Below are 13,166 nucleotides of genomic sequence, written 5' to 3' on the forward strand. Positions count from 1 at the left end.
TAAATACACATGAATAAAGATCAGCTTCAAATATACTTATCAGTAAGGAATAGCCTAGAGAAGAAAAAAAAAGACTTTTCTTTCATCTATAATCAAGTGGCTCACATGATGTATAGCATGGATGTGTTCAAATGGCTTCTCAAAAACAGTATTCATTGGAAAAAATATTTCCCTTGTCATTGTTCTTTTTTTCGGAAGTGGAGTGTCAGAACTTATTCTTTTTTGTTATGAATGCCCATAGTTAAAAGTCGACAGAGCAATTTGACCAAAAAAAAAAAAAAAAAAAAATCTCGGAAATTTAATAAGGTTCGAGTAACCAATTTGAAGTTGAGAGCAAACTGGGAGGTAACTTAGGAAATACGTTTTTGGCAAACCTCTACCATATTCTGTTCCAATTCGTAGTGTCTGTGAAACCACCAGTCTCTTTCACGCAAGTTCTTGATATATATATATATATATATATATATATATATATATATATATATATATATATATATATATTTGAAACAACGAATTTTTTTGTTTAAAATATAGCTAAGTGGATAAATTGCAAAAAAAAATTGGGATTGGGATTTTAAACACACTATGTTTCGATTTTGTATGGCTGGGTATTCTTATAACTTACAGTCAGTCGGATCCATTGGAATTTGTTTCAAAGGGAAAAGAATTTGTTTCAAAGGGAAAAGGAAAAAAGGTCAAAATTGGAGGGATTAACATACAGAAGTCACAGAATTCTGAGTTTTCATAAGGGTTCAAGGTCCAAAGCCTCTCCCCTTCTTGTAAGTGCCTGCTTAGAATAACAGGAGATGAAAAGCACATCCCTCCCAACAACCGTCTATCAGGATAAAGAAAGACGAGGCAGATCCAGACTGCTCCAAGTAACGTTTAAATTCGGTGCTTGCATGCAACAGTTTTACAACTAAGCATCCAATCCTAGAATATAGAAATCTGTGTTGTTTTTCAAATTCTACTGATTAAACAGCTTCTTTTGTAACTCTGTCCATCATCTGCAACTAAAAATTGCAGATGACTACAACTGCTTTGGCTGAACTTGCATACTAAAGCAAGTTCATCGTCAGAGATAAAAGTCTAGGTATGGATTTCAGATGGAACTTGTGTGTGAATGCTGCTTAACTCCACGATACATCACGGTACCAGAAAATGATCAAAATGACCGGGGAAGTGGAACCGATTGAGAAAATTTTATCTAAAGGTGATTTCCTTAGTCCTTTGCTAGTTCATCGAACATTTACGGGGGGGGGGTAATTTTTCACCTCTACGTCACTAGTCCAGAACCAACCCTGACAAAAAAAAACTGAGTAAAGTTTAACAACCTAATTTATAATCATTACCACACTTGTCAGGTCCAAACATGATAGTGTATGGAGTTTTATCTTTAAACTGGGAAAGTCTCATCTCTTTGTCATATTGAAGCAATTTGAGATAAGCCCCACCACACTCCTGGCCATTTTGAAGCGTAACATCATACTGGACAATCAATGGCTTGTCTGTGAAGTGAAATGGTTTTTCCAAAAGAGCAGATATAGCAGCATGTTTGGCTTTTGATTTCATCACTAATCCAAGATCACCCGGGATTGGTTCCTTACTGGCTGGCTCAATAGCCCATAGACCTAATAATAAAATTGATCATAATGAAGATAAAAGGTATAGATAAATAGGAATTAAATTACACATCGGTCCATCAAAAAATCTAGTCTAGAAAGGATTGGGGCTAAATACCAAGAAGTCACTTCAGGAAATCGATTAGAGCTTGGCATTGCCTCCTCTCTAACGTTAATTACTGTGCAAAATATGCGAAGCACGTCAAAGTATAAAAACCACGGACAAATAAAGCTAGGCATTTGCCCCCAAAAATATACGATTTTCTGTTAAATTTATGATAGTTAATTTAAACAGAAGTTTAGAGGGAATTGAGGATGGTCGGTATTGTCCAACCCTATGAACAGTAAGTAAAAATAAATAAGAAAAATAGACTGAACATAAAGACCAAAATTAAGCGATAACAGGTTTGGCTCGTATTACATTTTAGCTAAAATTCAGGCCCGAGTTCGTTTACCAAGAGAAAATAAAATTTAATCCAGGCCAACAACGACAATTGTAAAAAACAAAATGGGTGTGACTTAAGGTGAGTATTGCCCGAAAGCATTTTCAGCAATCTCAGACATTTTCGCCTTCAAATACATTATTTTCTGAAAAAGGAAAATATATTAATACCACAAGAAATGAGCATTATTTTAGGTCAAAAACATTTTTTATACTTTTCCAGGAACCAGACCCACAAAATGTAAAAAGGCAACGAGGACATTTGAAATAAGCAAGGAACGTCTTGAGTCGAATTTCATACTCTAACCACCCATACTCCAATGATTTCTATTGTCAAATGAATAAGGTTAATTTCATATTTCCCAAAGGACGGCTGCCCCCACCCCTCATTGTACTTCAAGGCTGAAACGCCATGAATCAGAGATCAGCACTGCCGGTAAGGACTGTAAAGTCCAATGCCATATTCTTTACCTTTTTACGGTTCCCGTGAAATACCGGATTTTGTGACAAACCCAGAGCAACAACTTGCGTCAGAAGGACAGGACAAGATGCCCATGTCGTTTTATTCATAATTTCTTATCTATCCATTCACTTAGAGGGAATTTCAACAGTACTTGTCATTTCTATTAAATAATATTCTATACCTGCTTAATAAATAAGAAAGTACGTACATAAGTTTTCATACGTTCGATTTTTTTGCCTATTTTGTACACTTTTTTATATTTAAAACGGAAGCAAAATAAACTCAAAAACGTAATTTTTCATACGAATAAAATTTGAATCTCAACTATCAAATAATATAAAAATCTTCGTTCTGTGTCGAAACATTAAACTAGTAGAACTGCAGAAAAATAGCATATTAAATACCCATACAGTGAACATAACATCAACTTCTTTTAAATATTATTAGCTTAAATTATATACGGTTTTGAGTTTCGTGAAAAATAAATCGCATTTTTGAATATTCACATTCATTTTATGACAAATGTGTTGTAAAGTCTGAGAAAAGTCTTTATACTGCAATAGAAATGCAATCAATGTTGTTAGTGCATAGTAGTTTCAACTAAAAATCCTCAGTTTCCAAAGGAGAATCTCGTCACCATGTACCCTGGCAACTGTTCCTCACCTTTACAATTCAATTCACAATGTAGGACTACTCCATTACACAATCGTCATGAAGAAATTATATGTAATTTTTGATTAGTGTAATTCTTAAAAATGCATTTTATTGGAATATTATATTGTTGAGCACTGGACAAAAAAATAACAAACAGTTTTCTAATTTTTTTTAATATCATAAAATCAATTAAAAAAAACTACTAAAACTTTTGATTAGAGTAATTCTTAAAAATACGTTTATTTGACCATTAGATTTTTGAGCACCAGAGGAAAAAAAACAACAGTTTTTTGTGTTTTTTTTATAGACATTCGGTTGTGAAAGTCTCCACAGATCCAATTCAAAATAAGATCTTGTTTTCACTGTCTTCGGTCCTCAAAGAAGCTTTATGTATCACAAGAATTAAGTTTACAACTCCAGGTGACCACTCCAGCTCCTCATTATTCCTTGCTATGTTTGTCAAATTAAACAGATAAATTTGTCAGGAATATTCAATTTAGATGCAGAAACAGATAAAGGCCAACTAAAACAGCTGTTTAAAGACAATTTGATCATAATTTTTTTCCTATATTGGATTTGCGACGAACAATTACAAAGACTATAAGAACTCACATAAGCACGTCCCAAAAGAAACTTTAATTCCAAAGGATTTATAAATAAAAGACTGATAATCACCTAAAAAAGATCAGAACGTTCAAATTTTTCATATCTGTTATTTGCTCCCGCTACAAACACATTTTTTATAGCCTAGTCCTTAATCTACTGAAGTGGGCAAAAAATAGTGAGATTTCCGGGGCATTCTTATTATATTTTACGTATTCTTCTACATACACAAAAAATTAATTGACACTGCACCAGGTCAATTAAAGAAAAATGTAATTGGAACACATTTTCAGAGCATGAATTCAGCTTTCAGTTCTAATATTTTCTTTCCTGGTTCCTGTTAGAATGATAAGTAACACAATGAGTTTTATGATTATCAGAAAAAAGCCAGAAACCACAAACAAGGGCAGAAAACAACGGAAATAAGCAGGAAATAACGCAATTAGCAAGAAAGTGTATTAATTCGTCCTTTTTTCTGAAGGGGTAAATACAAATATTTGACAATGGTGATATCAATAGTATGTATAAAAAATAAAATCTGTCAACGCTGTCACTTTTTCTAATAAGCAAGGGTTCGAACTGGGTAAATAATTCAACTTTACACAATTTCAGTGTTACCTGTCACCTTCAGACACTGAAACATAATGACTTACAGCTATGAAGTCTATAAACGAAACACCTGCTAAAATGGATTAAACAAGTTTAATTATAACTGAGTTTCTTATGGGTTACACTCCCCATAAGGTCAGGGTTTGCCCCCCCCCCCCCAAAAAAAAAAATCTGTCCAACTCACAAAAATGCAACAAAAATGCATATAAACAAATTTCTAACGCGTTTTTTATTTTTACCCCCCCCCCCCCCAACAAAAATGGTCAAACTGCACATAGAGTGACATACCCTTTCTCAGTTTTGACCCTGATGCACTTAAGCTCAGACTTGCGTGCATCAACAATTTTTTTTAATAGAAGATGCATAATATATTTATTTTATAAAATATATATACTGATGGCAAACGACATGCAGATATTCATAGAAAGAAAAAGCTCTATTCAGGGAGTTATAGCTTAATTAACATTGATATAAGCCAAACAGTTTTGGTGCTACAACCATATAAAAAGTAAAAAAATAAAGTCAGTCACATCATTATAATAAAAGTCTCATTTTCCGTCTTTATGCAAGTTTGATAGAAAACTATTAATTTATAAACAAAAGTTCTTTAGGACATAAAATAATTTTTCTGATCATTATCCTATCAGACTATAATTTTTCTGAGTACCAAAAAGAAACAGCACTTGCCTATCATGAACCAAAAATTGTTTTCAATCATGGGCACTGGCCGACTCGGGGAGGGTGAACTTTCACCTCCCAACATCCCCCATAGATTTTTGAATTTTTTTTTCATCTAATTTCATAGAAAAAATACTGGGATTCGATATACTCATCAAGAAATTGAAAACAAAAACTTGACCCATTCTCTCCTAAATTTTGAAAAATGAAACATTTTTAACAGCCTTGAAAAGGTGCACCATTCCTCAAGGCCGTAACCGGGGGGGGGGGGGGGGGGGGGGTTTAACGGTTTTGAACCCCCCCCCCCCCGAAATTTTTGACTGAGTCAAAAATAAGTCGAAAATTAGTAAAACCTAGGTAAAAATAAGTAAAATTAGTCGAAAACTGAGTCAAAAATTAGTAACCCCCCCCCCCGAAAAAGTCAAAAATTAGTAACCCCCCCCCCCCGAAAAAAAAAAATCATGGATCCACTCCTGCCATTCCTCCACCATGCACCTACTATTAAATTTTTTTTTGTATGCTCATGTTTCTTTTGAGGAATATAAATATGTTTTTGTTTTTACTAAGAAAAAGCAAAACAGAAGATCAAAGGAATGCACTTATACTAAGTAAGGTGTTTTTAACAATAATCAAAAGAAATTTCGATGGGAAAACTAGAATATTCAAAAGCCATTTGGTGGCTTTCTGAAAAATTAGTGTTTATCTGCAGAATCAAATCTTATTGTACATCTTAAGATTTGACTAATGTGTATTAACATACAGAGTTCCTACGAAGAAGTGTTCGTTTTTAATGCAATGCGTAATTATCTGAACATTTAACCTAGAATTTTTCTTCAAAAATAATTGGAATATTAGGCCGCAAAGATCAAAATTAGTTAGAGCATGGACATATACTTTAAAGAACAAATAACTGGCACAATAATGCATTGGGAAGAACTAAAGGCGCATTATTTACCCTCTTGTTAAAACAGCATTAAAGCTGCACTGTTCTAAAAGCACTACTATCTGTATATAATGTTTAGCCTTTTTTGTTCGAAGAAAATATAATGACTTTTCTCGAGCCTTAAATATGTCTAATTTTTTGTCAAGAAAAGCAAATCACTATATATAGTATGCTTCAGGTCATACAATACTTTAAGAGATCACCCTATCTCGTCCATAACTTGTGGAGCTTGGATAAAAGATCCGAATAAACGATAGAAAACGAGAAATTCAACACCAATTCTCCCAAAAATCTTAGAAAAACCATTCAACATCCCCTATTTTGCAACAGAGAGAAGAATATTCAGGTTTAGCGAGATTTACGTTATCAAAAAGTGTGAATTTTGTTTTTTCTACATTAAACGAAGCAAAATTTTCTTTTTAAATTTCAGGAAAGGACAGTCCATTAGAAAGTTCAAACATACCTGCTCCATAATTTGAGTACTATGGCCGCGTCGGGAAATACCTATGGGGCCACCCGATTTGACTGACAAACTCGCCATCAAAAGGGCAGTAAAACTTAACTGTCTTTTCAGTGAGATTTCAGTTTTTGAGATGGTCGGCTGATGCTGAGGCTCGCAAAATTATTTTTAAGGTATCTACCACCCTAAGAAGAAGAAGAATAAAACGAAGAAGAAAGGGCAAGGAACAAAATACAGGGACACACCATCATATTTAGCCAAAGATTCATCAGTGCCTTCTTTTTTTGCTTGCGATTTCATCCACTTTGTACCAATAGCTTCAGGATTGTCAAAATGTTCAGCTAAATAGACATCACCAGCAGGCTCTGGTGAAACATACTGAACTTTTTCAATAACAGATACTACCTAAAAAATAGAACAATAAATGTACTATAGTTTCCAATAATATACTATAAGCACAACTGCACATACTATGAATGAAGCATACACAGAATGAAGAAGTCCTTGGGCGGGAGACAGCTTCCAGATTTTTTCAATGGGTTACCTGGAAAAGTTGGAAAACTGTGGTGTAGAAATGCACTTTCTTCATGTGACACATCACAAAAAATCCTCTTAACCCCGCACCAGCCCATGCAATCTTGTGCAGTTAAAATACACACAAAAATATACAAATAAGACTAGAATCTTAAACAAAGAGAAAACTCTGAATCGATTCATTGGGCATTAAGTAAATAAGAATACAGTTTTCCAGCACTAAAAAAGAAAAATTTGACCCATCAAAAAATTAAAGTGAATCAAAAATTAAATTAAATGACCCATCAAATTTGAATGGATTACTCTGATGATGCAACAGAAAATTTTTGCATGTGATTTGAATTCATGTTTGCCATGCAAGCATCCAATTAAGTTCTGTACAGCAATATCTCAAGAACAGCTTACAGTATTAAGTTAGAAACTTCAGGGTAAGTTTTGGAGGATTTTAAAGTAACCAGAAGGTATTAAGTGTATACTATTAATACTACTACTAAAATTACTGTTCAAATCAAATGGCACTAAATGTATGCTGGTTACTAATAAGACGTCTCAGCAATATTCCACGGATGAATGAGGGCATTAAGATGTTCTTGAAAAGATTATGTTATTGTCTTGAGAAGGTATGTGAGTTGTCAGCCCTACTCATGTGTATTTCTGCTTGTTATAAGTTTGACTCAGTTATTTATGGTAATTTATCTTTGTTTTGTGTTTCATTTATTTATTGATAGTGAATTATTTTAATTTTATGCTCGGAAGATCCCCTCTAAAATTAAGGAAGGCTTGGTAAAAAAATGCCATCATAAAACACTGGAGAGCCAACAACCCTTTGCCCACCTGCCACCACAGCTCCAGAAAAGGCAGGTCAATAGATACAAACCTGCATAATGTTCTGTATGTATTTTTCAAATAAAATTATCTTATCTTATAAAATACTACAATGACATTACTAAGCTCATTGATAAAGGGGAAGTTGTTGACTGGGTTTTGACCTTCTTGACAGACACAACACAGGTTGTTGTTTATAATTCTAATGGCTCACTAGTTTGCTCCAACCCACAACCAGTGAACAGCAGAGTACCTCAGGGCACTTGGCTTGGCCCAACTTTATACCAGTGATACCTCTGATAGAACAAAAAATAAGATAACCTTCTCTGCTGATGACTCCAAGCTTGCAGGGGTGGCCAATACTGCTGAGGCAACAGCCTCTCTACAGAAAGATTTGGATAACCCAGCAAACTGGTTAGAAAAGTGACTGCTACAGGACAATGCAAAAGAACTGAAGGTATTTCACCAAGGACCCAATAACCATCAGCAACATTACACATTGAATAGCACCAGTCTTTGCTGCTGCTCAAATTTAGCACCAACAGGCAAAGAGCGCAATCTTGGTGTTATGATTGACTCCCAAATGAAGCTCAATCAGCATACCTCTTGGCTGCTACAAATGCAAGGAGACATCTTGGTAATATCAAAAAAGCATTTGTCAGCAGCAACCAACCTCTTTTGTACATCCAGTGCTGGAGTATTATAGTATGACACTTGCCACCCCTCAATTCAAGGTAGACAAACAATTCCTTGAAAGTGTCCAGTGGCACGTGACCAAAACACCAAGCAGCTTGAAAACTCCCCCTTACCATGAGAGGCTTGCAGTATTGAAAATTCTAACCTTTGTTTACCAAGGGAAAAGGGATAATGTAGTCACAGCTTTTAAGTATCTGCAAGTCAATCCTAGTTCAAGCCTTCTTCCCATCAACCCCCACCAGAGAACCAAGAGACCCTCCAAATAAACTACCAACTGCAGATAATAATACCACTTCTTTTCCAACCACGTTACTCCAGTTTGAAACTCCTTAAGCAATCAAACCATCCAATCTCAAACCCTGGAGTCATTCAAGCATGGTGCAGACAGGGACTTGGAGCAGAAGGGGTGGCCTCTACACTGGAATACCCAAGAGTCCTCAACCAAACTTTGAAGTGATCACTGGCAGGCATATCACAATGAACCATCCTTTCATGCCTGCATAATAGAATTTAAGGTGAATATTACCAAAAGATGGATGTCCCACCTTCAAAATTTACTTAATCCTACAACATCTGCAGCAGCCCTGCTATACCAGCCCTCAAATATAAATAATATTTTCGCAAATAACAACAGATCTGCCAGTTTACCCACTAGGGAAGAACTAGTAAGCATGACCCCTATGATGATGCCAATGCTAGACAAACAACTTAGCAGGAGATCTAGGCAGTCATCAAGAAACTCAAGAATCACAAAGCCCAAGGAAATTGTAAACAACGCTCCTGAGGTGGTCAAGAATGGCTTGGAACTGTATACAGACGATTCCAAACTCTTTGGTCCAGCAGCCTCTATAGGAAATTTCTCTTCTCTGCAAGATGATCTTAACAAGCTCTGCCTGTGGGCAACAACCTGGAAACTTAGAGTTCAACCCATTCAAATGCAAAGTCCTTCATCTTGGTCCAAACAATCCCTGCCATAGTTACCACATGATTGACTCTGCAGGTGCCAATATGCCCATTCAGAGTGCCGAGGAAGAGCATGATCTTGGGGTATTAATTTTCAATAAGCTCAAGTTTCATAGTCATTGTTAGAACCAAGCAGCTAAGGCAAACAAGGTCCTTGGTTTGATCAAGTGTTTGGTAACAAGTTGCCAACCAAGAGTTATCAAGGAGCTTTACACAGCCCATGTTCATCCCTATCTTGAGTTGGCATGTCAGGTGCCAACCTGCACTTTAAGTGTGACATGAAGATCCTTGAGAAGGTCCAGTGCAGAGCAGCCAAGCTCCCTTTTGCCAAAAAACGAATCTCCTGTTAGCAACAACCAGAAAAGCTTGACCTGCCTACCCTAACGTACAACAGAAAGAGAGGAGATGTCATGTGACTTTCTGGTCAGTCACTTTCTGGCATTTGACCTGTTAACATCTATGCTGGGTTAAATTTTTGAAACCCGTTTTTGGAAGTTATTATAATCCAAGTTTCAGTCATTGACCAGTTTCGAGCTATATTTACTGGATTTATTGTTTCACTATTATGTCAAGGCCCATGAGATTCATATGCCCTGAGTGCAGACTTCGTGCCGCCAGTGGAACAGTGCAATGCAGTCGGTGTCAACAGTGGTTTCATCCAAAATGTGCAGGCATTTCTATTGAGGAGAGAAAACAATGTGGTGAGTGGTTTTGTTTAAACTGCCAGTCCCCCCGTTCTTTGAATGAGGACCCTGCACCACCTTTAACACCACTATCTCTACCCCCTGGCTCTAAACCACGCTCTACGCCCAAGTCTGCCACAAAACCTACAACCCCGAAATCAGTTTAAAAAAATCAAGCTTCCCAAGTCCCCCTTGTGTTGACTGTGTTAAATATATCAAACAGCTGGCTGATCTCCGAGCTAAATAGAATTCTCAGTTAGAGAAGAACTAAGAGCATGAAGTAGCTATAGAGGATTTTAAAAAATAAGTTGATATTTTTCTCAATGACCAAAAAATTCGTAGCGATATGCTCCATGAATGCTATCTTGAAATTAAACAAAGGAGTGAATATATCAACTCCCAGTATTCCAAACGCCTCCTTATTGAAGAGGAACTCTGCAGTCTAGAAAACAATCAAGTGACCCTTAAATTGAAAAGCACCAAATTACAAGAGGATTTAAAAAACAATGAAGCAATTATTACTACACTAGGGAATCAAGTATTTGAGTTCAGCAAATCCAGCATTAATTGCAGAGTATCCCATGAGAGCATACAAATACCTACGTGTAGTATGACTACTGATGACGCCCTTAAGTTCATGAATAGTCCAGTGACTTCCGATTTTTCACATAAATTATCAGTTGATAATGAATTAAGCAAAAAGGTTATGGAGAAGTCATTACCAGATAATGATATTTTTATTACCTTTGAAAAATTTACGAAAGTGAAGGATAAAAGTGAAATAAATATAAATATAAGCAGAAAGCAAACTGTGATCTGCAAGCATTTTGATAGTGGTTTCTGCAAGTTTGGGAAACAATGCAAGTTTCTATATACATTTTCGTCAGTTTATTTCGGGAGTTTGTGTGTCTTATAAGTGTATTTTTGACCATGTTGATCTTTGTTCTGTTTTATCTTGTATTGATAAGTCGTGTACTTTTGCTCATGCATCTTCAGGATTGGAGCGCAGGTTTCAAACCCAACGTTTTTAGAGCGACGCCGAAAGTATTCACGGCCCCCCGCCCCTTGTTCGTGTTCCATTCGAATTTCAGTCTTATCCCCCTGCATACCCGATACAGAGCAGTATACCACAGGAATCCATCCCTCGAAACAATCTTCCGCCCCAAGTACCTACGCGTGCCCAGTCAGTCCAACCCCCAAAATCACTTCACTCAATTCGGACCATCCCCAAGCCCCCCCCCCCCCCTCACTCATATTCCTCCCAAAAATCCACTTCCTTTCGACTCCTTTCTTCTCCATGCGTCCAAGAAGTTACCGGCCGGTTCTGGACTCCACCCGTTATTTGCCGAAACAAACCCAACCCCTCCCCTCTCAGAGACCCCCCACCGTACTTCCCTCCCACAGCATCATCTTGCCCCACGACCCCCCCCCCATTGAAAGAACACTCCCAACTTGACTTAGCCCCAGATCACCATGAAACCTTTCTCCCGGCCCTTGCACTTAATCCCCCCTAGCTACCCGACCATTATTACTCTTGTTTAAGAGTAAGCAGGAAGAATGATCCTCTTTTAAGACCTCCATGCAGGGTTTCTAAAACTTCAACTAGTTACCGCTGTTTAGTGTATGCTAGTACCTGCCCAATTAAATGCAATTGTATTTGATAAAGATGGATTTGATCCCCCTATCCCTTGTTCTCACTATCCAAGTTTAGCCCCCGTTAAGAATTCCACTAGAACCCCTGACCCCATCTGTGATATAAAAAAAGTAAAGTGTAAAAACGGTACCTTCCCAAGTCGCTTTCAATTCCCCAAACTTTTGTTGAGCAACGCTGAAAGCCTTAACTTTGAAAAACTCAATGAATTAGACACCCTTTCTAAAATATATAGATTAGATGTAATCGCTATTAATGACGTTCAAGCTCAAAATTTGCACATGTTAAAGATTAACAATTTTTATCAATTTACCAAACTCAGACCAGAAAACCATCCTCTGGGTAATAAAGGTGGCGGAATTCTGTTCGTTATCCGTAATGATTGATATAAAAGTGAAATCGTAAGTTAGAGTGTTAATCCCTTTGATGAAGATATGTAGGTGTATTTTCGACCTAAAGTCTTGCCACGTCCTTTTAACTTAATTGTCTTTTGTTATTTTTATTACTCCCCTAATCCGAGATCCGCTGACAAAATAAGTTTTATCGAAAAATTACATGCAAGTGCTGACTTTGTACTATCAAAATACCCAAATACAGGAATTTTCCTGATAGGTGACGCAAACAATATAAGACTTGATTCTACATGTAACGCTTTTAATTTAAAACAGGTCGTTAATGTCCTTACTACAAAAGGCAATACTACTCTTGATTTAATTTGCACTAATCTTTCGAAGTTTTACAAACCCGTCTCCCCTCTGCCCCCTCTAGGGGGTAGTTACCACTTTAGCCTTTTTCCTATCTCCGCTGGCTAAAGTTAAACAGTCGTTTTCTATAACTGAAACCGCTTATAGACCTCTCACTGACTCAGGACTTTTAAATTTTGGCTCCTGGATTACTACTGAAAATTGGTCCACTGTGTATCAAACAAATGACGTTGACTAAATGGCTTTGTTCCTCCAAAATCTATTGAGGAGTAATTATGAATTCCACTTCCCTGAGAAAAAATTTAAAACGTGTTCTACAGATAAGCCTTATGTTACTGATTCTTTTAAAAAACTTATAAGAAAAAAAATCAATTTTTTCAAAGCAGGTCGCATTACGGAGGCTAATAGTCTAAGGAAGTTCCTAAAGAAAAAATTAAGAAAAGCAGCTTCTAATTATTATAATAATAAAGTCAAAGATCTATATTCTAACAAGCCCAAGCAATGGTACAGAAAAATTAAAGAAATATGCGGAAAAAGTCCTTCCGAAATTGATTTTCATCTCCCTGAACCCCCTAATAAGACTGCCAACGATCTCAACTTGTACCTTGCTTCCATCGTGCAAATTCTCCCCCCTTT

At 36.5% G+C, this 13,166-nt stretch overlaps 1 protein-coding gene across 1 annotated transcript in view; it reads right to left on the minus strand.

Moving 5' to 3' along the window:
• Nucleotides 1-13,166, minus strand: part of LOC148945148 (calnexin-like) — a 57,168-nt gene that overhangs the window by 25,600 nt on the left and 18,402 nt on the right. The window contains exons 2-3 of the mRNA XM_089099479.1: nucleotides 6,720-6,879; nucleotides 1,339-1,631 (exon numbers count right to left, since the gene is read on the minus strand). Of these exons, the coding sequence (XP_088955605.1) occupies nucleotides 1,339-1,631; nucleotides 6,720-6,879 (453 nt within the window). The remainder of the gene's footprint in view (nucleotides 1-1,338; nucleotides 1,632-6,719; nucleotides 6,880-13,166) is intronic.

The sequence above is a fragment of the Artemia sp. Qi Xiang Cuo genome, chromosome 13, assembly GCF_049724085.1.
Source record: "Artemia sp. Qi Xiang Cuo chromosome 13, ASM4972408v1, whole genome shotgun sequence".
NCBI classification, from domain to species: Eukaryota; Metazoa; Arthropoda; class Branchiopoda; order Anostraca; family Artemiidae; genus Artemia; species Artemia sp. Qi Xiang Cuo.